The sequence below is a fragment of the Eulemur rufifrons genome, chromosome 7, assembly GCF_041146395.1.
Source record: "Eulemur rufifrons isolate Redbay chromosome 7, OSU_ERuf_1, whole genome shotgun sequence".
Taxonomy (NCBI): Eukaryota; Metazoa; Chordata; class Mammalia; order Primates; family Lemuridae; genus Eulemur; species Eulemur rufifrons.
The window spans coordinates 276,466,409-276,493,060 of record NC_090989.1 but is presented as its reverse complement, the minus strand read 5'-3'; the positions used below and the strand labels follow the sequence as shown (position 1 = coordinate 276,493,060).

At 41.3% G+C, this 26,652-nt stretch overlaps 1 protein-coding gene across 1 annotated transcript in view; it reads left to right on the top strand.

Moving 5' to 3' along the window:
- NR6A1 (nuclear receptor subfamily 6 group A member 1) overlaps positions 1–26,652 on the top strand; it is a 68,242-nt gene that overhangs the window by 35,645 nt on the left and 5,945 nt on the right. Inside the window, exons 2-6 of the mRNA XM_069474655.1 lie at positions 951–1,193; positions 10,508–10,563; positions 16,357–16,511; positions 18,639–18,863; positions 20,190–20,444. Of these exons, the coding sequence (XP_069330756.1) occupies positions 951–1,193; positions 10,508–10,563; positions 16,357–16,511; positions 18,639–18,863; positions 20,190–20,444 (934 nt within the window). The remainder of the gene's footprint in view (positions 1–950; positions 1,194–10,507; positions 10,564–16,356; positions 16,512–18,638; positions 18,864–20,189; positions 20,445–26,652) is intronic.

Sequence of the window (26,652 nt, the reverse complement as noted above, 5' to 3'; positions counted from 1 at the left end):
GATGAATTAAATGAGCATCAGTAGAGAAATCGTATCGAAGCTTGCCTTTCTTTGCTGTCACGACATAAAGGCGAACCATTTCTACACTGTATTGTTATGTGTGGTGAGAAAATGGATTCTTTTTGGCAATCACAAGTGTTTGGCACAAATGGTTGGATAAAGACGAAGTGCTGAAACACAGTCCAAAACCGAATACTCATCACAAAAAGCTAATTGTATCTGTTTGGTGGTCCAGCGCTGATATTATCCACTACAGCTTCATGAAATCTGGTCAATTGATTATAGCAGATGTCTACTGCAACCAATGGGATGAAATGATGAGGATGCTTGTGATTAAGCATCCGAGATTGTTCAACAGAGGCAAGCCAATCCTCTTGCAAGACCACATGTCGCAAAAAACAACACTGCTCAAATGACAGAAGCTGGACTTGGAAGCTCTCTGTCATCCACTGTATTCACCAGACCTTGCACCAACTGACTACCAACTGACTACCACCAACTGACTTCTTCCAGGCTTTGGACCAGTTCTTGCAAAGAAAAATATTCAATTCTCAACAAGCTGTGGAAAATGCCTTTCGCAATTTCATCACCACTCACTCTCCAGGCTTCTTTGCTGCTGGTATAAACAAGCTACCATTAAGATGACAAAACTGTGTCGATAGTTTAGACACACACTTTGATTCATCGTACTGCTTCGTGTTTGAAATATAATAAACAAAACTTTTGAGTCGAAATCAGACATTTCATATTTAATGACCTAATAGAAAGGCTGTGTTTATTGTGTCTTCAGATAGATGCAGGGACTATTCCTGGGATAGAGTTTCCAAAGATGTGCTCCCTGTTTGCCCTTTAGCCTGAGTTCTAACTCTACACAGAGCAGGGTTGCTCATTTTAGGAAGTGCAGGCATAAAGCCATTATTTCCACTGTGCTCTAACTTGAACATGTTCAGTTTCTGTTCCAGATGATCGGGCTGAACAACGAACCTGTCTCATTTGTGGGGACCGTGCTACAGGCTTGCACTATGGGATCATCTCCTGTGAGGGCTGCAAAGGGTTTTTCAAGCGGAGCATTTGCAACAAACGGGTATATCGGTGCAGTCGTGACAAGAACTGTGTCATGTCTCGGAAGCAGAGGAACAGGTGCCAGTACTGCCGCCTGCTCAAATGCCTTCAGATGGGGATGAACCGCAAGGGTGAGTGGTGCTCATGGCTCTCATTGCACACCTTTCATTCATCACTTTTCCTTTAGTGTCAGCTATTATGCTTTGGAGTTATTAATTTCTCAAGCCTGCTCTACATATTAGGCCTTATACTGTGTACTCATAACCCAAAAAATGAATCTGGTATAGTCCCTGCCTATGGGAACCTTACAGACTATGTGGGGAGAAAGACTGGTGAGATGTTAAGGATTCTGTGGGAATAAATGTGCAAGCCTCATGTGGCAAGATCCCAGTTAACAATCAGGTCCTAACTGGGGTTAATATACTGCACTGGTTCTTTCAGGGGGTGATGACAGGAAGTAGAAATTTTGGATGGAAAGGCACGAGGTAGGAGTTTCCCCTGAAGGTAATGTCATTTTGTTTTCTAGAACCCTGGTGTACTCAGAAGCTAGGCATGCTCAGATGTCAGCATCTAGTTTGGTGGGGAGTTTGGGATTTATTGGGAAGCTTTCCAGGAGCCATTAGCCTGAGATGACCTGAATAAACTGATATTCTAATAGGATTAATATGAAGGGCAGCTTTGAAGGATGGATTAGGGTAGGGGAAGCAGAAAAGTCACCTAGAAGGTTTTTTAGAAGAGTCCAGAAGGAAGGTGTGAAGGATCTGAAAGAGGGAAGGGGAAGGAGGCACAGCTGGGGAGATGTCATGGAAGAACCCGAAAAGAGTTGGTAACACACTGAATATTGGGCAGCACCAGAAGTTAAAGTTGAAGATTTAGATTAAGAGTAATGGTCCTACCAGGAAAAAAGAAGTCAGACTAAAAAGCAGGGTGGGGCAAATGTTGGCCTTGGCAATGCTGAGTTTTAGGTAGCTGAGAAGTACACGTAGAGATGTCTACCAAGAAAGTCGGATATATAGGATGGAACTGAGGTGAAAAGTCCTGCCAGCAAGGAGAGGTTTTTGGAGCTGTTGGCATAGAAGTGGTAGTTAAAGTCTTGTCAATGGGTGAAAATCACCCACAAAGAGAGCTTAGATACAGAAGAGAGAAGGACCAATGTCGAACCCTAGAGGAGTATTCCCATGGAGGGTGGCAAATAGAGTATGGCAGTGTCATTCAGTAGAAAGAACAGAGGCTCTAGAGGCACACAGACTAGCTCTGTGACCTTAGGCAGTTTGCTTTATATCTCTGGTACTTAATTATCTTACCTTTAAAATGGTGTGATGATACCCTTCAGAGTTCTCCAGAGGATTATTAATAAATATGATAGCGTATATAAAATACCCAGCAAGATATAAGGGATTCCTAGTAACAATATGCAGGAGTTGTGGGGTTAGTCAGATTTAGTGAACTGTTCAGACTAATCTTACAGCATTAATGAATTCAGACATCCAGATATACTTCAGACTGGTTTACTGTGTATGGGATAAGAAGAATCTTTTTAAAACTTGCACATTATGAAGAAAGGTAAGAGAGATATGGAAGGGCATTTAGAGAAATTTAGGTGGATGGGGTTTGGGTTTTTTGTTTGTTTGTTTCTTTTTAGAGACAGGATCACACTGTGTTGCCCAGGCTGGAATACAGTGGCATGATCATAGCTCACTGCAGCCTCTAACTCCTGGGCTCACACGATCCTCCCACATCAGCCTCCTGAGTAGCTGGAACTATAAGTGTGTACCATCACACCCAATTTAGGTGGTTTATAATTTATTTATAATACTAATCTTCATTGAAGACTTATGTGTACAAGAAATTTCCATGTACTTTCCATGCATTATACCATTGAACACACACAACAACCCTGTTATTAACTATTACCCCGGTTTATAGATGCGGTTTAGGGAAGTAAAATGACTTAGCAATAGTTAGTTTGGGGTGGTTATGTTGATAGTTAATATTAATAATTATTAAATTATAATTTGTTATTATTCAAGCAGAGCTTATACCTAACCACATGGATAACAGACTGCTTTACGTGTCTCTCATATGGCGTAGCTGTTTGCATGTTGGAATGCCCAGTGTTCACTGAATGATAAATAAATACCATTGTAGGGCATTTGAAGTGTTTGTCCCCTGCCTGTCTTTCTAACTCCATCTTCTGCCTCGAACACTGTGCATCAAGGATGCCTTACACTGTCCTGCCTGTGCTCAGGTTTTTTCCTCTACCTGGAATTCCTTCCCCTTCTCCACTATGTTTCCTCTTACAGAAATCTTTTCCAGCCACCAGTACCAAACAAAACTGTCTTAAAGAGAGTCTGTGGTCATCTTCCCACCTTCACCGTGCTTTGGTTTTGGCCTCCACTTTTCTCATCTCCCTTGTTGCCCTCACTGTGAATATTTTATCAAAGCATAGTTATGAGTTACCTTCTAGACTGTCCTCTGATGAATGACCCCGCTTATTCCGATGAAGTGTGTGATTCTGAGGCTTCCAGCCAAACTCACCTATTTTAGAGAAGAAACTTAATCTCATAACCCTTCTAACCATAAGCAGGAGAAAATGACACATGGAGTGTGAGGAATAGGGAGCTGTCTCCTTAGGCCTATTTGCATCCAGAGCAGGCAGGCTTAGTTGCCTGGTAAAGGGCCTCCCTCTCAGAGAGAAACCCTGCCACCTCCTGGTTGGTGCTGAGAATGCAGGATTAAAATTGCAGTTGCCATGGGAATATTTTGGGGGTGAGTAATATTCTGTATGGAACTGTGGTGGCTGACACATAATTCTATGCATTTGTAAAAACCCAAAGAACTATACACCACAAAAAAGTGAATTTTACTACATGTAGATTTTTTTTTTAATCAACCAGGATATGATGGGGTGAGGGAGGGGCACAGAGAAGTGGAATGCACACTGTGACAAATAAATCTAACTGGTATTACAAACAAATCACATAGCCACACAGAAGGGGATGGTGAAGAAAGGAGCTGACCTTTGAAAACAGTGTTTTGACTGTGTACTGTAAGGCTAAAGGCAAAATGAAATATATAAACAAAGTACTCTGGTTTGTAAAATTTGTTCCTTTTGAGGTTATGTGTTAGGAATTCTCTTGCTACTTTATTTGTATACTAGAGTTGAACAAGTGAGTAAATATATTGGGGACAATGAGAATCAGGTTTCTCACATCAGAGAAGGAAGTTATAAATCAGGACATGGGAAGACTAGAAAGAAATTTCTGGTGCTAGATTGGAACCAGTGGTGTCAATATGTACTCACGTTTAGATGGCTGGATAGATATATAAAAATATAGAGAGATGTGTGGGGACATATGAGTTAGTATACATACATCTATTTCCAAGTTCTAGCCACTGAGAAGGGCTAGAAACCATGATACCCCAGTTGCTATGAGCACACCTAGCACCCAGATCTAGCACCCAAGTATCAATAAAGGAATCAGGACTCCTTGGAGTACTAGTTGATTTCAGGTCTGGGGCAAGAAAATATGAAATGAGTCTGGAGTATTTTATGGTGCCAGAAAGTTAGGAAATACTTAAAAATAAAAAAAAGGAAGCATATAAGAAGCCAAACTGAAAGCTTCCAATGGCCAAAGTTGGAACAACTTGAGCAAGAAAATAACTATAGTATTGTTTATGACCCAAAGAATAAAATAAATATCCATGAGTTCATGCTGAAATAGCTAAATAAACAGAGGAGTGACAGTTCTTCCTTATAAAAAGAATTCCAATTAATAAATGTAGAAGGAATGAGGGCAATAGAAAAATCACCATCAGAATACCACAGTAATAATTGCTACAGGCAAGATCCACTGATGGATGCTAAAATAGGTGGGCATAGGTTTACACAGAAACAGAAAATTTGCATAGTCTGGAAATATTTAGTAATTACAAAGGGGAAAATAGTAAGTTTCTGTAGAGAATTCTGACAGATACTACTTGAGCCAAGCAATTAAAGTTAACATCACCAGTAAAACATACCAACCATTACATGCCCCTGATATGATACCCTGAGAAGGGCACACATATACATACACACAGGGTTAAGTTCATTCTCAGTCTAATCATGAGAAAACAGACAAGCCCTTATTGAGGGGATATTCTTCAAAATAACTAATGTTCTACAAAATACTCTTTTGAAAAGTATCAAGGTCACAAAAGACAAAGACTGAAGAACTGTCACAGGTTGAAGAAAACTATTGGAGACATGACAACAAAATGCAAAATGGGGTCCTAGATTGGGTTCTGGAACAAGAAAGGATATCAGTGGAACAACTGGAGAAATCAAAATAAACTATCAACTTTGGCTAATAGTATCGTACCAAAGTAAATTTCTTAGTTTTAATGAGTAGTCTGTGGTTATATAAGATATTAATGGAAGGAGAAGCTAGGTGTAGAATATATGGGAATTCTCTGTGCTATTTTTGCAACTCTTCTACAAGTCTAAACTTACCTCAAATTTTAAAAAAATAACTGTGAGGAAATGCAGATACTATTTGTGGTTGGGGCTTCCTTGCTATGTGTGAGCCAGCCCTCTGTTGTCCTCCATCTCTGGATATAGAATTGAGTATCTTTTCATACCTGGAAGTTGGCTGGTCAGGAAATTAATTAGCAAAGCAATGAGTGAGATCTAAAGAAGGGCAGTGAGTGGAGGCTGGGCCCTGTCTGTCCATCCCCTCTAGTACCCCCCCCCCCCCGCATATATCCCTCACCCATGTTTCAGTCTTTAGGATAAAGTCAGGCTCCTCAAAATGATTTTCAAGGCCCCTCTGATTTTGGCATTAGCCACTTCATCCCTTTCCTTCTCTATCTGCTGTTCCCCACTCACAGTCCTCATTCCATCTTACTTCTTCAAAAACCCAATGATGTTTCATATATTGAACATGTGCTTTCATCTTCTGGGAATATTCTACCCCATCTTCTTCACCTGACTATATATACTTTCTTTTCTTTGTAACATCCTCTAAGAAGCCTCTGACACTACCCCCCACCCCCACCAGATGATCCTCTTGTGTTCCAACAGCTTTTTTTTTTTTTTTCTTCTTTTTAAGACAGAGTGGTGTTCTGTCACCACCAGACTTAAGAGTGCAGTGGTGTCATCACAGCTCACTGCAACCTCAAACTCCTGGGCTCAAGTGATCCTCCTGCCTCAACCTCCTGAGTAGCTGGGACTACAGGCATGTGCTACTGTACCATGCTGGGCTAACTTTTCTATTTTTTTGTAGAGACAGGGGTCTTGCTCTTGCCCAAGCTGGTCTTGAACTCCTGGGCTCAAGCTATCCTTTCACCTCTGTGCTAGGATTACAGGTGTGAGCCACCATGCCCACCCTCCCACAGCTTTTTGTATGCCCTGTGCCATAACTCTGGTCACCTTGTGTTATCTTTCTTCACCTGTTTCCCCCATTATTAGATAATGAGCCCCTCAAGGGCCATGAACAAGTCCTGCTTTTCTCTGTGTCCCAGATAACCCAGTAGTGCTAGGATGCTTCCAGGTTAAATGGCTTGACTATGATGGAGGTCCATGGCAGAAAGTGAAATGGAGGAAATATTTTCAGAGGAGAGAAGAAGCTACACTGGGCCTCATGGGGGAATTCATGTCAGTTAAGTAGTGATGTGAAAAAATTTAAAATTCCCTTAACTTTTGTGGTCTCATAACTTGCTAATTAATTAGTTCAAAAGTAGAAAGATCAAGGAAAGCTTCTTGAAGGAGGTGGTTTGCAGAATGGCATTATGAGACAGTGACCTTACGGTGTTACCATATCACTTTACCAGGATAAAAAATACCCCAGGACACAAACCTGAAGCCTGCATGGAGCACTGGGAAATCTCAAGGAGAGCCACATTTGAGAAGAATCTTGAAGCAATCAAAGTTCAAGCTCCTTACAAACTTAAAGTACTTTTTTTTTTTTTTTTTTTTTTTTTTTTTTTTGTTGAGACAGAGTCTCACTTTGTTGCCCAGGCTAGAGTGAGTGCCGTGGCGTCAGCTTAGCTCACAGCAACCTCAGACTCCTCGGCTTAAGCGATCCTACTGCCTCAGCCTCCCGAGTAGCTGGGACTACAGGCATGCGCCACTATGCCCGGCTAATTTTTTCTATATAGATTTTTAGTTGTCCATATAATGTCGTTCTATTTTTAGTAGAGACGGGGTCTCGCTCAGGCTGGTCTCGAACTCCCGACCTTGAGCAATCCACCCGCCTCGGCCTCCCAGAGTGCTAGGATTACAGGCGTGAGCCACCGCGCCCGGCCTTAAAGTACTTTTTTAAAAAAGACTTTTAAATTATGTTTTAATGTTTCATTTTGAAATAATTTCAAACTGAGAGAAAATTTGCAACAGTAGTAAGAACTCCCACCCAAATTCACCAATTGTTGACATTTTGCCACATTTGCTTTATCACACTATTTACATTAATATATTATATATAATATATATCATTCTGTGTGTGCATGTGTATTAACCATTTGGAAGTAAGGTACAGGTATCGTTCCCCTTGTAATATAACCATAGCACTACTATCAAGATCAAAATTTAATATGACAAAGTACTATTACCTAATTAGTAGATCTTATTCAACTTTAACCAATTATCCCAATGTTCTTTATAGCAATTTTATTTTTTCTGGTCTGGAAGCCAATCCAGGAAATCACATTACATTTAATTTTTATGTGTTTTTAGTCTCCTTCAATCTTGAAATATTTCCTCAGCCTTTCTTTGTCTTTATTAACATTGTCCATGTTGAAGCAAATAGGTCATATAGTTTGTAGCATATCCCTTGATTTGGGTTTTCAATTTCCTCATGATTAGATTCTCGTTATGCATTTTTGGCAAGAATACCATAGAAATGATGCTGTGTCCTTCTCAGTCCATCATATCAAGAGCACATGATGTAAGTTTGTCCCATTATTGGTGACGTTAACTTGAATCACTTGGTTAAGGTAATGTCACTTGGGTAAGGTGGTATTACCAGATTTTCCACTGTAAGTTTCTTTCTGAGTAGAAGCAACTTGCACAGAGGCGCACACATGTAAGATAGCATGATGTATTCAAAGACAAATAGTTCTTGGTAGATAAGGTATAGCATTTATGGCAAGAGATAAGCATAGGGAATCCCACAGGAACCAGATCGCAGATGGTCTTGAATGCCAAGCTGAGGAGCTTAGACTTACCCATAGACCAAAGGGAGCCACCATCAGGTTTTGAGTGGGGCTTTGATGTAGATAGCTTTGTGTTTGTCTTATGTTTCTGGTTTCTGCATTTGGTTGACTGCCCAGACCAAAGCAAGTGAGGAATGGTATGTAGGCACATCATTTCCAGTGCAGAAAAAGTATCTGTGGAGTATTTATGCTTTTTTTTTTTTTTTTAATGGTTCTTGCATAGAAGAACCATAGCTGGCACCATTCTCTTTCTTAGGCTTGGACAAGATGTACAGCAGAATGATTCCTGTAATAACTCCACCAGAAGCCATTTGTTCTTTTTAATTAGATCACTGGCATACTCTCAGCCCTGGTGAAAAACTTGCTCTTAGCTCAGTGAACAAGCATAGCTTTAGAATCAGAAGACCTAAATTGAAACTCCAAGTCTGTCAGTTCTTGCCTGAGTAACCTTGAGCAAGTCTCTTTACCTCTCTCAGCTGTTTCCTCATCTCAAAAATGCATGGGATAATGAAGAACACCCCCCAAGGTTGTTGTCAGGACCAAATGAGATAACATGTGTATGCAAATATAATACATTATACGCTTTAAAATATGATCCAAGTTTTCGTTTTAACAGAGGCACTATGACACATTGTATTGTTACCCACACTTTAGGCAGTTTCATGTCATCCTTTTTTTGTTTGTTTGTTTAAAGAGATGAGTCTCACTCTGTTACCCAGGGCTGGAATGCAGTGGCATGATGAATCCTAGCTCACTGTAACCTCAAGCTCCTGGGCTCACATGATCCTCCCACCTCAGCCTCCCAAGTAGCTAGGATTACAGGCACGAGCCACTGTACCCTGCTGCCATCTTGACAGATTTTACCATCTCTAGTTATAAACTGTTACTGTTTACATTATTCCTTTTTAAAAAATCAAAATTAATTTTCAAAGGCAGTTTTTCTCACTTTGGTGAATGGAAAATCAGTATTTTTAATGCACATTAGAATAAATGTATAATTAAGAGTTTATGCACCACCTAAAAGTATCTCCAGTAGGATGCATACACACTATGGGAAATACTAGTAGTGGAAAGAAGTCTTATCCTAGAGCCTAATAGCCTGGGTTCCAATCCTGATTCTGTCTCCTTCAAGCAAAATACTTCATTTCTCTGAGCTTTAGATTCATTTGTTCAAGGCGAGTGATACTAATACTTTCCTCATTTTCAGAAATGCCAGTGTGACCATGTCACTCCCCTATATTCCTTCTTGTCCACAGGCTCCTCAGCTAAAGTCCGTACCCTTTGCCTGGCAGTCAAGGCTCTTTATGATCTGGCCCCATTTGACCTCTCTCCAGCCCTATCTCTTGCTATTCTTCTCCCACATAACCTACCCACCCCCATGCTTTAGCCAGATTAAACCAGTTGCAAGTTCCCAGAAAGAACAGTCCATTCTTACCATTCTTACTTTTAACTTGAAGCTTTTCTGTATACTGTTCACTCAACCTAGAGCACTCTTTTCCTTCTTGCCTAAATCCTACTCAGCCTTTACAACTCAGTTCAGTAGTTGTCTTTTCCAGAAAGCTTTGCCTGATACTAGGCTCCTCCTATAATTACAAATCAGGGATTCTTTCTCTGTGCCCCTATATTAAGTGCCCCATAACCAGTGATGATAATAGTATTTATAGTTATTAATCTTAGGGAGGCTGGTGCTATTTAAAAGATGCTTTTTATAGTTAGAAAATGCTAAGTAAGCTCCTTCCACTGCAAAGGAGCTCTACTTGACTGCCTTTGCAGGGAGGAACCAGTGAGGTCAAAATTCCAATTAATGAAAAAAGCAAAAACACAAACCTGTTCTCCTGATTCTACAAATGAGACCTAATCTTAGGCTGGGAATAAAAAATGTTTTTTTAAAAATAGAAATATTCTCTCTATTCCTCCTCTGGAATTTACCAAAGCCTTCAGATGCATCATCCTGGTGGTATATTTGTAAGTGTGAGACTAGTTAACAATGCTGTCACCTTTATTGAGCATACTGAAAGTATACAGTGTGTGTATGTAGTATGCTCCCAGTGCCTTGAGAGCCCAAATATTGCTGCCTGTGAAGGTAGCCTGGAATAATAGAGGTGTATGCTTTGGGTACAGAAAGACCTGTGTTTTAATCTTGGCTTCACTGATTACCACCTATGCTTTTGGCCAAATAAGTTCTCTTTTTGTTCTTAGACTTCTGTGAGCGTGCTTCTGACTATCTTTCTTAACTTATGTTTCCTTCCAGCTATCAGAGAAGATGGCATGCCTGGAGGCCGGAATAAGAGCATTGGGCCAGTACAGGTGAGTTCCAGGCCTCACGCTCTGTGATCCATGCTGGAGCTGTTCCCCTTGATCCTTTCATCTGCTGCTGGGGGGAGCCATCTTTTTATTCATTCCTATAAAACTGCTTTTAGAACCTGGATGTGAAAGTGCTTTGAAAATCTTACATGTATAAGGTAATGATTAAAGCTCTTCTTGTGATCCCTCGACTCTTCCTAAGGATTTCACGGGCAGTGAACCCAACTCTGGTTCTGAACCATCCAGATGATTTTCTTGTCAATCACTTAAGGTTGTAGATAACTTAGCTTGGCAGAAATCAGCAAGACTGTTTTTCTCTCACTTCATCTAAAGATATATCAGCAGAATGTTCATTATCTTATTTGTAGAGTAGGAATGATAATACCCCATTCAATCTAATAGACCTTTGCAAAATTCCTATTCTTCCAGGCCCTATACTGTGAACTCAGTCTAATGGGAAACACAGATATATACATAGACATCATAGTACAATGAGAGATAACAGAGGATGCACATGGAGTACAGAGGGAGGGGCCTCAATTCTGTTTGGACTAGGAACCATGGCTGGGGACTGGAGACACTCAGGAAAGGCTTCCTAGACAAGGTAAAGTTTGAACTGAGTCTTGGAAGAGAAGGAAGAATTAGCTGTGTTGGGAAGGGATGGGAAGACAAGCATCTTTTATTCATGCTAGACAGAATAGACTGTAAAAAGACCCAAAGATGAATGTTTTAGGAATGACAAGAAGTTTGTTCAGTTAGGCTGGAACATTGGGCACAGGTAGTGGAGTCGCAGGAGGTGAGGCAGATTCCTTGAGTGCCCTTCAACTATCTGTGGCTATAGTTCCTTAGTTAAAGGTCTTGTGGGGCCCGCCTATACCACTGGTTCTTACTTGCCTGCAGGAGAAGAACTTATTTATGACCCATCAGGTGAGTCAGTACACTAGTAGGCAGGAAGAATGTCTTAAGACTTACTGGTGTGGACCAAGAGGCAACCACTAAAAGGTTTTAAGTAGAGAGAGGAACGTACTCAGATTCACATTTTAGAAAGATCATTCTAGCAGTGGAAATGGTTTCTGAGGAATGGGGTGAGGGTGAGTGAAAGTGAGGGAGAGAGAAAGCAGTTAGGTAGGTTTTATAGAAGTCTCAGGCAAGAGATATAGATAGTAGTTTGAAGCAGAACAATGACAGTGTGGATTGAGAGGAGGGTATAGATTCAAGAGATATTTAATAGGTAAATTGATAGGAGTTAGCCAATTAAGTGTAAAGGAATGAAAGACAGAAGTTCAGAGTTGTTTTGAGTCATACCCTGATGATATATGGGGAATTTCCTATCACATGAGCTTGGTAAACAGTATATACTCAATCAGGGTGTGTGCGTGTATAAGACTCCCAATTCTGCTATGTTCATTTTTTTTAAATCAAATATTTTTTTATTCTTCCTACTCAAATCATATATATCTCTTATAAATTGATCTGTTTTGGTCTGGACTAATAGCTTCTCTTTTTAAAAAATGCTGGTAAAAACCATGTAACATGAAGTCTACCTTCTTAACAACAAGAACAAAATTTTTTTTTAAGAGTCAGGATCTTGCTCTGTCACCCAGGCTGGAGTGCAGTAGTGCAATCTTAGCTCACCACACCCTTAAACTCGGGGGCTCAAGCCATCCTCCCACCTCAGCCTTCCAAGTAGCTGGGATTACAAGACATGTATTAGAATGCCTGGCTAATTTAAAAAAAAAAAAATTTTAGAGACGGAGTCTTGCTGTGTTGTCCAGGCTGGCCTTGAACTTCTGAGCTCAAGCAATCTGCCTTGGCCTTCCAAAGTGCTGAGATTATAGGCGTGAGCCAGCACACCCAGCCCCTTAACAAATTTTTAAGTATACAGTACAGTGTAGTTAACTGTATGTACATTGTTATACAGCAGATCTTTAGAACTTTTTCATCTTATATGACTCAAACTCTATACCCATTGAATAGCAACTCCTCTTCTCCCCTCTTCCCAGCCCTTGGCAACCACCATTCTACTTTCTATTTCTAAGAATTTGACCTCATAAAGTGGAATCATGCGGTATTTGTCCTTCTGTAGGTAGCTTATTTCACTTAGCATAATGTCATCAAAGTTCATCCTTATTATATATATTATATAGCATATAAGAGGATTTCCTTCTTTTTTAAGGCTGTATGTATATACCAGATTTTCTTTGTGCAGTCCTCCATCATCGGACATTTAGGTTGTTTCTACCTCTTGGCTATTTTAAATAATGCTGCAATGAACATGAAAACACAAATATCTTTTTGAGATCCTGATTTCAGTTCTTTTGGATAAATACCCAGAAGTGAGATTGTTTAATCATATAGTGGTTTTATTTTTAATTTCTTGAGGAACCTCCATGCTCTTTTCCATAGTGGTTGTACCATTTTACATTCCTACAAACAGTGCACAAGGTTCTAGTTTCTTCACATCCTTGTCAACACTTATTATTTTCTGGGTCTTTTTTTGGACATCTTAACAGGTGTGAGGTAATATCTTGTAGTTTGTATTTGCATTTCTCTCATGATTAGTGATGTTGAGCATCTTTTCATATACCTATTGGTCATTTATCTCCTTTGGAGAAATGTATGTTGAAGTCTCTTGCTCATTTTTAATTGGGTTATTTGTTTTTTCTTATTTAAATATAGGAGTTCGATATATATTTTGGATATTAACTCCTTATCAGATACATAGTTTGCAAATACTTTTGCCCATTTCATAGGTTGCCTTTTATCCTGTTGATTGTTTCCTTTGTTGCACAGAAGCTTTTTAGTTTGATGTAGTCCCACTTGGCTATTTTTGCTCTTGTTGCCTGTGCTTTTGGTGTCTTATCCAGTCATTGCCAAGATCACTGTTATGAAGCTTTTTCCCTGTGTTTTCTTCTAGGAGTTTTATAGTTTCAGGTCCTATATTTATAGTCTTTAATCTGTTTTTAGTTGATTTTCATGTATTTGTAGGATAAGGGTCCAATTTCATTTTTTTGCATGTGGATATAGTTTTCCCAGCACTATTTGTTGAAGAAACTGTCCTTTCCCCATTGTGCAGTCTTGAAACCTTTGTCAAAGTTCACTTGACCATGTATTAATATATGAGTTTATTTCTGGGTTTCCTATTCTGTTTCATTGGTCTATATGTCTGTCCTTATGCCAGTAGCACACTGTTTTGATTACTGTAGCTTTGTAATATGTTTTGAAATTGAAGTGTGTGACCTCCAGCTTTGTTGTTTTTTCTCAAGATTTTTCTGGCTGTTCAGGGTCCTTTTCTTGCCTAATTGGTCTGGCTAGGACTTCCAGTACTATGTTGAATAGGAGTGGCAAGAGTGAGCATCCTTACGTTGTTTTTGATCTTGGAGGAAAAAATTTCAGTTTTTTACCATTGAGTATGATAACAGCTATGAGCTTTTCATATATGGCCTTTATTTGTATTCATTCTTTCTATGTTTAGATGCAGTAGAATGTTTGTCCGTTGGGAAGAATTCTAGAATATTTCCTCAATGAAGAACCTTCGTCAGTAGTACCTAATGTTTTTTTAAATACCCTGTGTGACTTTCCTACTGTGCTAGGGATCTTTAGTCCCTTACATCTCCATGCTCTGTGTTCTCTCCAGAATGGAAAGCACAGTTGCTCAGAGAAACTTATTCACCTGTCACTGCATTTGATTTTGTGATGCTGGGCATATCCTTTTGGTCTTTAACTGTTTATGGGTAGTGTGTTAGGCAGAGAGAGCTGTTCTTAATTGTGTTTAATTATTTTAAATAATAAAAACAAGGAGGGGTAGAATTTTCATTTATTGAGCACCTGTTTTGCACCTGTACTATCTTAGATTAACCTCCAAGTCTGTCTGACTCAAACCTGCGTATTTCTTTGCTCCACCGTCCTGTGAGGGAACCATGAGCTACAAGGGAGATGGTACCATCTCCATTTTACAGATGAGGGGACTGAGGCTCAAAGAGCTTGATTGACTTGCCCAACAGCACCCAGCTAGGAAATGACAAATGAGATTTGAACCCAGGTTCAAGCATTCTCAACATACTCTGTTCCCTGTTCAGTGCATCGGTGATTGCCCAGTATCCCATGGGATCGGCAGGAAGAGACAGGTGCAGTCCAACTTCCACTCCCAGCTGGAATGAGCTATTTACCAGAACTGGCCCTTTTCAGCCAGCCCAAGTACTTCCATGCTTTCCAAGCTCTAGTCCTGCTCTCACCACCATTACTGAGAGCTGCTTTAGTCAGGGCCTCAGCAAATGTCAAGCACTTTGGTGGCATAGTTTGTCTTCATACCTCTTGTAAAATGTGAACAATGATTTAAGAGTTCTAAGGACCCCTAAGAGAAAAGTTGTTTGCTATATGCGACTGAATTTAAACACACACAGACACACGCACAAATAGCCCCTCCAGTTTAATATGTAATCCAAGTTATTTCAGACCAACCACTCAACTTATACACCAGTTAAGTGTTTCTTGTTTCCCCTCCAAGTCCTGTGTATTAGCTGGCTTCCAGTTCTAAATGCTCCTGTAATTTACTGTCAAGGCAGCTCAGGGTTCCCTCACAAGCTGCTCGAGTAAAGAAGTATATAGATTTGAGTCAGATAGACTTGGGAGAAAATTTCCTCCCAGGTTTCTATAGGAGCAACAGATAAAAATTCATCTGCCCCCTCCTTCTTAGCACTCATTCCCGTTCTTTGTGCTGAGTTTAGCCAGTTAGACCTCAACTCTGGGTTAGACACTTTATAGAAGTTTACTCACTTCCTATATGGTATAGTAACTAGAGCACTATACTGAATATTAGGATACTTTGACCTCTTCCACTAACTTTTGCCCAGACATGGGTACACAGTATGATCTTAGGCAAATCAGTTCACTTATGTGAGCTACAGTTTCTTTTTTTATTCAATAAGCTTTCTTACTAAAAAAAAAAAAAAATCCATGCAAAGGTACATGGTAGGTACTTAATAAATGAACATTTGTTTATTTATTTAACACGCATTTACTGAGTACTTTTTTCTAGGTCCTCTCATGGTCTTATGTCTTGTATAGGGTATTTTTATAATATATCATCACAAATTTTGTAAAAATAGCAATTGTTGCTATGTACCAGGCTCTTTTCTAAATATTTGAAACACATTAATTTAATCCTCACAACAATCCTCTGAGGTAGATACTGTTATTCTCTCCACCATACAGATGAAGGAACTTAGGTTCGAATATTTAAATGACTTGCCCAAGATTGTGCAACTAGAAGTGACAGAACCTGGATTTGAATAAAGGTAGTCTGCTCCAGAATTGATACCCTTTACCACTATGTTGTTCTGCTTCTTGCAGAATACACAGAATTATGAGTTGATAGAAGAAAGACCTAAAATTCTGTCTAGATGGTAGTAGAAAGCTTCAGAAAGGAGGTTATATTTGAATTGGGTTTTAAAAGGCTAGTAGGAGATTGTCATTGAGGAATGGTTTTTCAGGGTTAGGAAAGAATAGACTCAAGGACAAAGAGTATTGAAGAACCTAGAGGCTTTGTAACTTGAGAGTAGGGTAAATGAGCAAGATGAGGGCCATGAGGGGACATGGTGCTGGGAGGCAAGCAGCCAAGCTGTCCTAAGATTAGTGAGAGGCCTGGAGTATGGGGGTGAAGGAGAGGGAATCTGGGTCTCTCTCTAGATAGTCCTGGGAATCCTCATGAGATTTGAATAAGCTCTCAGTCCCAAAGAAGGAATAGAGGGGGTGTCCTGAGCATCCAATCTAACATGTATTGATTCCTTGTTTAAGATATCAGAAGAAGAGATCGAAAGGATCATGTCTGGGCAGGAGTTTGAAGAAGAGGCCAATCACTGGAGCAACCATGGTGATAGCGACCACAGTTCCCCCGGAAACAGGGCTTCAGAGAGCAACCAGCCTTCACCAGGCTCCACACTGTCCTCCAGGTGAGCTTTAAGGCAAACTGTCTCAGCTATTGTACTCTTGCTCCCTCAGGCTCTTGGGGTAGGGACCAGGATGATTCAAAGCAGTGTTTCCTAGCCCATATTTTTGCTAAAGTCCTTGAAAGTGTCAGTGGTCTCTTCTGCAGACTGATAAAGTGCTATAGCTTCTATCAATGTCCATACATTCTTCACCTAACAGAGTAACATTTTAAATGTAGTTCTTTTCCCTCATTTATCTTATCACTGAAATAAGCCACATTGACAGTATTGAATTAAGTTATAATTTCTCTGCCTTGCAAGAGTCAATGTTTTTTTACTTTATAAATTTTAAGTAACATTGAAGAGTTTTTAAGCCAGGCAAATTTGCTGCCATAAAAGAATATAAATTTAGAAACTCTTGGTGCAAGAGTTTAGTTAGTTGTTAGGTATGGAACAGAGAGCTGTCAGCTACCAGGGAAGGTTTCCTTTCCCCAGAAACCTTTCTTTTCTTTCTTTTTTTTTTTTGCAAAAATATCTTAGTAATTCTAAAATAAGCAAAAATATTTTAGATATTGTAATTTAATAGATATCCACAAGAAAACATTATGTTTTGTGCAGAGATATGAACAGGTAATTCACTAAAAAGAAATACCGGTAGAAAATAAGCAGTCTCACTAACAACAAAAGAAATGCAAATTAAAATGATCTAAATTTTTGCCTACCAAAGTGGCAAAGTTTTTGGTCGTGGTAGTGGTAGTGTTTGTTTTAATGATAATATACAGTTGGCTATTAGATAAAATCAATCTCCTGCACCTCTTTAGGAAATGTAAACTAATATAATCTTTCTTCAGAACAGTTGGCAACTTGTATCAAAAACTTTTCAAATATACATACATACATTTTAGTTCAGTAATTCTTTGCCTAAGAAGCAATCCCTTAAAGAAATCTGACTTACAAGCAAATATTTGTGCACAAAGATAATTATCACAGCATTATTAATATTATTAAAAATCAGCAACAACTTAGATGACTAAAAAACCTAGAATTGGTTATGTAAGTCATGGTATATTTATTGGATTAAATATTATGAAGCCATTGAATATTACATTTATAAAATGTTTTTAATGACATGGAAAATCATTATGGCATAATGTGTTCACTGGAAAACAGAACAGAAAATGTGTTTATAGTGTGTTCTCAATTGCCTAGACTATGCATAAACAATGTACATAGAAAGAGATTTGCCAAACTTTGTTAATAATGATTTTTCCTAGGACACAAACCTTTCTCATAGGACAGAGGTTGACAGATTTTTCTATAAAGGCCAGATAGTATGTATTTTCTACTTTGCAGGCCTAATATTCTGGGTCTCAACTGCTCAACTCTGCCTTTATAGTGTAAAAGCAGCCGTAGACAGTATGTAAAACAGTTGAGTGTGGCTGTGTTCCAATAAAACTTCATTTACCAAAACAGATGGTGGGCTGGATTTGACCTGCAGGCCAAAGTTTGCCAACCCCAGTTATAGGAGATACATCTAGGTAAAAGCTAGAGGATTTTTAAAAAATTAATTGACAGAGTGGTTAGATTTCTTGAAGAAAGGGGAGGAAGGTAAGAATCTGCCTTTCTCTTCATATTTAATTATAACTTTCATCCTATTCAGCTGTTCCTTTAGTTAGTTCCTTCCTTTGACTATTTAGAGAGTTGTTGCCACATGCTGAGTTCCTTGCTGGGTGCTAGATTTGTTTTGTGGCCTAGCAAGGCACTTAGCCTATCTGCCTTAGTTTTCCTAGCAGTAAAATAATACAGACACCCACTTTTGTCATCACAGTCTATGAGTATCCATTGAAAACTCTCCAGATGTGGCACCTGTACAAAGAATTTGTTCAACCAATATTTATTCAGTACCTACTCTGCCAGGTGCTGAGTGTCCGATGGTGAGCCCCACATTCATGCACCCACAAAGATCCTTGTTTCACAGATGGAAACCCGGTAGGGGAGACATGCATGTAACCATTAATTATATGTCCCCAGCCTGATGAAGACACAGACCTCATGGCCAAAGACACCTAAGTCACCTTCTGGCTCATTTCCTTTGAGTAAGCGCTAGACCTGCCATGATTCCACTTGACATGAGACTTTTCTCTCCAGTAGGTCTGTGGAACTAAATGGATTCATGGCATTCAGGGAACAGTACATGGGAATGTCTGTGCCTCCACATTATCAATACATACCGCACCTTTTTAGCTATTCTGGCCACTCGCCACTTCTGCCCCCACAAGCTCGCAGCCTGGATCCCCAGTCGTACAGTCTGATTCACCAGCTGGTGTCAGCGGAGGACCTGGAGCCATTGGGCACACCCATGTTGATCGAAGATGGGTGAGTGAGCTCTGCCCTGCTTGGCCCCTTGCAGTCTCAAAATTTGCCTACCCCACACCCACCTGCATCCCTGGCTGCTATACTATACCCCAGCTTCAGAATGAGTCAGGAGGATAATGACTCAAGCATCAGAGGACAAATCTGTGCTTATCTTTGAAGTCAGTCGACCTTGATTTTTTCCTTAGGCATCTTTTCTCATAGAGTCGGGGTTACTTTTCAGTTACTATGGAATTGGGATTGAAGGACCTTTGTTTCTTCTTGCGCCTAGGTAAGCCAGGCCCTGGAGTGGGTCTGAGTGCTTTGGTGCTAGAGATAAGCTGTAATTCTATGGATAATTATGCATCAAGTCTAGGCTCCTGAACAAGGGACTCATGAGGCCCTAACGTGTTGTGGCCTATCTGCACACCAAGCCAACATACTCATTGGTAGCCTGGTGGCATGTGACAGCTTTAGGTGTAGGCTTATGGGTAGAAGGAATACCCTTAAGTCTTCAGTCAGCTCTACCTGTGTAGATACAGTGCAACCTTCAGGTGCACCCATTACTCCCGTGGCCTGGAGCGTAAGCTGTTTGAATGTTATCAAGCTTAGACCTCCCAGAAGATAGCCTAAGATTTCTTAAGCTAGCCTCCAGAAGAGGAAATTCAAATATTCACCCACAAGGCGGCCACAGAAAGCCTTTGTAAATCTGGATGTGGGGATGTGAGGAAAAATCTTGCCAAGGGGCCTTGAGAGGAGGCAAGCAAACTGAGCCTGTGCCTCAGAGACCCCCTTTCTCCCAGAGTTGAGAAATGCCCTGCTCCTGCCATCTAGCTATAGCTTAAAGGAAAGACTGAATAACTCTGGTTCCTGAACTCTCACCACCAGAGGGTGCAGTGAGAGCAGGAAAAGCTTCTGAACTAATTCAGTACTCTTCAGCCATCGGCCCTGAGGCTCATTTTTGTGCCAGTCCCAGTATTGGGTCAGTACCAGATCCACCCCACTGGAGTTCTCACTGCCAAAACAAGGACAGGAGTCACTTGGATTTTCTCTAAGACATGGAACATTAGAGGACACCAACATTAAAAGTCATATTCCCCAATAATTGCACAAATTTCTAAGCCTTCTTGCCCCTTAGTAACCTTTTCTCACCAAATCCACCTCTCCAACTCTGGGCTTTCTGCTGGCTTCAGTCCTGCCCCTTTATCAGAAAATTGAATTGAATGAAACTAAAGATCTTTGAGCAAGGAGCCTGCTGCCAGGGACCCTTTGTCCCCTTACGAGTACCCGCTCTGTGTGCCCTGACCCTCTGGCTGATGGAAGTGACTTTCCTCTGTCCCTGACCCCCAGATATGCTGTGACACAGGCAGAGCTGTTTGCCCTGCTTTGCCGCCTGGCTGACGAGCTGCTCTTTAGGCAGATTGCCTGGATCAAGAAACTGCCTTTCTTCTGTGAGCTCTCAATCAAGGATTACACGTGCCTCTTGAGCTCTACGTGGCAGGAACTAATCCTGCTATCCTCCCTCACCGTTTACAGCAAGCAGATCTTTGGGGAGCTGGCTGATGTCACCGCCAAGTACTCACCCTCTGATGAAGAGCTACACAGGTGAGGCCTCCTGGCTGGGGAGGAAATCCCAAGCAACCAAACCGTTGTCATCCCTGCAAAGCAGGGTTGCCTGGCCCCCCAGAGGATGGGCGTTAAACCACACAGGCCTGGATTCAAATCCTCACTCTGCCGCTGTCTAGCTTTGTGCCTTGGCTAAGTCTCTGATCCTTATGAATTTATAAAATGGAGTGATAACAGTACCTCCCCAACAAGGTAGTTGTGAGAAGTAAATATAGTACAGTCAAGCTTAGCAGAGTGCTAAGCTGTTTTTATTACATCTGGATTCTGATATAGATAATGTATCTGGGAAAACCAAAAGTCTGAACTCTGCCTACAAGGCAAGAGGGGCTCTGAGCTGGAGTTTACAATCCAAGAAAGAGATCTAGGAGTCTGTTGTGTGCCAGGCACTATATTAGATATTTTATACTGTCTTATTTCTTTCTCACAGCATCCAGCATTACAGATATCATTATGCCTTTTTTATAGATGAGAATACTGAAACTCAGAGAGACCTGCCCTTGAGGGTTTTGGATTTGAATTCAGAGCCTAGATTTCAGCTTATGCCTGCCTGCCTGCAAAACTTGGGCTCCTTCTCAAATGCAATGAGATATTAAGAGCATGGGACTAAGAGACTGAACTGTTCTCCTTGTCATTTTCTGGCATAAAGTTTCATCCCAGCCTGCCAGTCTCGTTACAACCTCCCTGTCCAGAATGGACCGTCTTCCTCCTTGCTGCTCCAGGGCCTGTTCAAGCACACTTTTTACTCACTCAGTTTGGTGACCTGGGACACATGGTGACCATATTTTCTGACTGACAAATGAGGACAAATGGTCTATTGAGACAACTTTTCTGGCTTGTTAATTTATTCATATGAAAGTCTCATAAAGCTTAATTCACATTTAAATAGACATTTCAATAAATCACTTTATTGGACAGTTTAAAATAATGGAAGTCATAGGATTCCAGGGCACCAAGAGGGAGGAAAGAGAAAGTACCCGTATCAATGAAAGGTGGAATGGGTAGAATACCAACCCCCACACTTCTCTTCACAGAACTGGGGTACATCTCCCCACTGCCACCCAGTTTCAAGCTGAGAACAGTGCTCCAAGGCCTTCAAGGGCCCTTTGCATAGCTGAGGGAGGGAGGAGTCTGGGTGCTGACTCTCTTGTCTGGTTTTCTAATATTCCTTTATGAACAATGCTTACTAGCTTCAGAGTGATCTATAAATGACAAAGTTTTGAACCCAGCTGACACTTTGTCCTATAAATAGAGCTATCTGATTTTGCAGATGACCCTTGTCCAGAGCCTTTAATTCATTATTTCTATCAAATTCCTGTCTCCTGCTCCCTAACTCTGGGTCATAGGAGTGTTTAGATAGCAGTCAGCCTGCTCTGATGTTGTCTGGGTTTGCAGAGCTGGCCCAGGAAGTCCAGCCTCCCTATTTGCCTGGATTTTTAACAGTTCAGCCTGGAGCTGCCTACAGAGTCAGCCTTTTGCCTCCACTCCCTGTAGAATGATGGGTTTTCCTAGGCCTTCTGCAGGTAGGCAGAGATCGCTGGCAGTGCAGGGCTCTTTCTGGCTCTGAGCTTCATAAGGCACCCCATCCCACTGTATCCAGTCCCTTAATCCCCAAGACCAAGGCAGGGGCATTAACAGCTGAATTAATGAGGAAACTTTTCCTTCCTTTGTTGGAAGGCTCCTGACCAAGGAGGATCTAAAGCTACACTGTCAAAGTTAGTAGCCACTAGCCTCATGTGGACTTTTAAATTTAAATTAATTAAAATTAAAAATTTGGTTTCTCATTTGCACTAGCCACATTTCAAGCATTCAGTAGCCACTATACTGGATAGTGCAAATATAGATCGTTTCCCTCATTACAGAAAGCTTTATTGAACAATGCTAACTCTAGAACACATGTTGCTGTTGAGCTCTCAAGTGGGTTCTGAGGATAAGAAATGAATTTGTTGTTAGGACTCTCTCTACTATGGAATCCATCAATGGAAAAATAAGAGTTAAACTTCAACATGTCAGTTGTGATTCCCTGGCCGTTCACTGAGTATCTGTTGTGTGTGTTTGGGAGGAGTAAGCTAGATCACAGATGATACAGATATGGTTTCTGATTCTGAGAGTCCCTATTCTTGGTTTAGTGAATTGGAGACAAATAGAAGCAGATACAATTTACAATGCAGTGTTATATTGCTGGAGATTGAGGGGCATATGAAGAACTGCACAAGCATTAACTAGGGAATGAGTGCCTCTACTTGCAGAATCAAGGAAGGCTTACCAGAGGAACAGATATTTGAGCTGCACCTTGAAGTGGGAATTTTGTAGGCACATCATAGAGGACAAGAGGAAGGCAGGAGAATAACACAAAGTCCTACAAGTTAGGATCCTGAATGGTTGCTATGTGCTGGGAACCAAAAGTAATCCTGTGAATTAGGATATAAAGAGACTGTATGAGAGAGAGACAAATGAGAGGAGAAATGACTAGAGAGAAAGGTAAAGACAAGACAGGTCATGAAGGTGCTCAAATGTCAATCTGAAGAATTTGGATTTTATTGTGTAAACAGTATTACATCATGGGCAGTTTTTACTTGGAGGAATTACATGGTCAGGTTGTGTATTAGAAAGATCTCTGTGGCTATAAAGCTCAGGAGGGATTGGTATGGCCAAGACTAGAGCATGGCGGCTGAGCAGAGCCTATTTCAGGTAAAAGAAAACAAGGCCTGGGCAAGGCAGCAGTGATCAGGGGACTAGAGAGGGTAGCACAAAGCCAAGAGATGTCAAGGAGGTAAAGTCAGTGGGACTTCAGTGAGTAGAAAGAGTTGGGGATGACTGCTGATGTTGTGGACTAGCCAAACAGTTAGGCACCAATTCTCTTAGCCAAGATAAAGGAGCCTGGGAAAAACCGGATGGGAGATGAACCTCTCTGAGTTTGGTTTGCATGTCTGGAGAGTCTGAGATGCAGGTGGGACTGCCCAGGAGGTCATAGGAAATGGAAGTGCAAGAACCTCTGGAGTCAGGTTAATCACTGTAGAGCAGTACACACTCTGCTAGAAACCCAGGGAGTGGAGTCTGTAATTGCCCATAGCTCTCTCCTACCTTGCCTGCTGCTGCCTTGCTCCCACTCCCCCAGACTGCATTTACTTTTTCACAACTCTTGAGTGCAAGTGAGTTCCTGCTGTCATGAAAAGGCTTTTCCCAGATGATACATGACCACCTCCTTTTCTAGTCTCCAATATTGAATCAAATTTATGGTACCCATATTCCTTAATCAGACTGTTATCATACAGTGAACCGGGTGAATTTGATTTAAAGCAGATTGTAGCACCAGCCAGCGACTGCTCCTGGACCTAATCAAGACTCCTTCACTCTCAGGAGAAGATGCCTTGAACTAGATGGGCTTTAATGGGCACTTCTATCTTGTGAGCACTAGCTCCATTTCTGCCAGATCTCTGGAAAGTTGCCTTCCAGCTTCCCTGCCTGGACCTTAACTATAAGATTCAGGAAACACAATCTTTTATTTTTGCTACAATAATGGGAGTGATGATGATGCTATTAATAATGGTAATGGCTAACAACTATAGCATATTTGTTATGCCAGATTCCATCTTAAGTGCTTTACATAGGTCATTTGTTGAGTCCTTACCAACACCCTGTAAGACTGGCACTGATATTATCCCTGTTCTAGAGATGAGGAGCATGACATTCAGAGAAATGAAGACTTAAGGCTACAAAGCTAGAAAGAGATAGAGTTAAGTTTATCACCTAAGTCTGTTGTGTTCCAAAGCCCCACCTCTTTATACTAAACTCTTACTCTCCGAGAGCCTTCTCAAAAGGTGTGACTTTCTGGACTTTGTCTTGGAGCTACAGTCTTACTTTTCATCCTGGAGTCTGTACATGGGTGCTGAGATGGCAGTTTCTCTAAGGTTGTGGTTAATGACTGCTCCTGGGGTAGGTGCATTTAGGTGAATGAAAAAGAGACAACTACGTCTCTCAGGCCCCTTAATGGGACATAACTTATATAGTGTCAGCTTCAATTGCTGACTGAATGGTCCAGTGGTTTGGGGGATCCTAGCCGGAATGTTTTCCTTGTCCTAGCATGCTTGTGTAATGGGAACCTAGAAGAAGAATGGGTGTGTTTGTCCAACTTTCTGGCTTTGAGTGCTGATAATTTGTAGACAGGGAATACAGGGGCGTCAGAACTGTGGAGTGGGCAGATGTGGAGGAGGCACGGCTGCAAGAGAAAGCAGGCCCATGGAACAGAGAACAACTTTGTTTATCAAGGGGTGGGATGCGGGGTGTGGAGGAAAGCTTTGCAGTCAGGCTGTGGAGTCTGAGTGGGGGCTGCTGGGCTGGCTGCCAGCCCCCACCCCCATCACTGGTGGGGGTCCATGATGGCTGCCTGTTGTGGGAAACTCGGGAGAGAGGGACATGCTATCCCTAAGAGAGAGGGCAGATCTGGGGCATATGCATAGGCCAGGCACTTGGAAGCTCCTTTGTGTACCTCGGGTCAAGATTCAGCCAAGAACAGGTTTGGCACTGTTGGCCAGGGGTCTGGCTGATAGCCACACACCTGCAGGTTCTACGGTGCCAGAGTGAGCACTTGGGGAAAGAGGTTGCTGATTAAGGGACAAAGCATTATCTTTGCTTGCTACACTGCTCAGTCACCAGACAGATGCTGATACTGCTTTTCTCTTTGCATCCTCCTTTTTTATTCTCTACTCTATTACATCCCCCCACCCCTGCAAGCAAATACTGAAGGGGTTTGACAGTAAAGACCTTATTTTCCTCTCAAGAACATAAGTAGCCCACAAAGTACTATGATGAGGAGGGTCTTAATCCCAGGCATACTGCCTCCTGCAAGTCTAAGCATCATGGAGGCACCGTAGGGGCATTTTGTACACTGTAGCACATCTAATACCCACCCAGGGATGGGCCCTGGGCAGAGTTGCTGTGGGAACTCAGAGCTCTTGATGTCCCCTGTGGTAGCCTTTCCCAGTTAGCAGTTAAGAACAAGACAGGACCAGGGGTGGGCAGTGTAGGGCTGTGAAAAGCCCATAGGTTTGGAATTAGAAAACCTAGATTTGAACTTTTGCTCCACCACCACTTATTTACTATGTAACCTTGGGAAGTCACTTCTTTTTCTGCTTCCTCATCCCTAACATGGAGGTGATATTATTTATCTCACAGGTTATCAGGAGGGTAAAATGTAAGAATGTATGTAGAAGGGCCAAATACATAATAGTGACACAGTAAATAACCTCTCTAAGTCTTCATTTCCATACAAGGAACAAAGGGGATTATGATTAATATCCATTTTGTGGATTTATTAGGAGTATCCAACGAGATAATGTATGTGGAATACTGAAAGTGCCTGGCAGGTAGCAAACATTCAACAAATGGTAGAATGGTAGATACAGCTATTACAGTAGTTATTCAATACGAATTTCTCTATCAGCTAGTATGGGAACTTACTAATAAAGTTGTAAAAGCTATTGGGCCAGATGGAGAGAGAAACTGAGTTAGCCATCCTAGCTCAAATCAGCAAACTGAAAGAAGCCCCAGCTCAGCCTGACTGGAAGCTATGCCATGAGGCAGAGGCAGAGTTCCAGATTCCAAGTATAGTCATCCCTTGGTATCCGTAGGGGAGTGGTTCCAGGACCTCTATGATAGCCAAAATCCACAGAGCTCAAGTCCCTTATATAAAGGGGCGTACTATCTGCGTATAACCTACATGTATCCTCTTGTATGCTTTAAATCATCTCTAAATTATACAGTGTAAATGCCATATAAATAATTGTCATACTGTATTTTTAAATTTTGTATTATTTTTTACCGTTGAATTTAAAAAAAAAAAAAATTTCAATCCACAGTTGGTGGAACCCATGGACATAGAACCCGCAGATACTAAGGGCTGGCTGTACCTGCTGCTGTGGCTTGCATTGGGGCTTGAAAAATGCAGGTGCCCCAGGGAAGAAAAAATGTCCTTTTTGCCCAGGAAGCCAAAGCCTAGCAAAACTAATACAGAAAGCAATAGCGCATCCCCGGGTGTTCTGGACCCTACCCAGATAGGGTCATGCGGCTGCAGTACCCAGATCTGAACATGTCGCCAAGAAGCAGCCATGCAGCTGAGCATCTTCTCTTTGTGACTGAGCTGCATCTAAGGCCCATCTGGGACTCTTCCTTGGCTCATTGTCCATCCCAC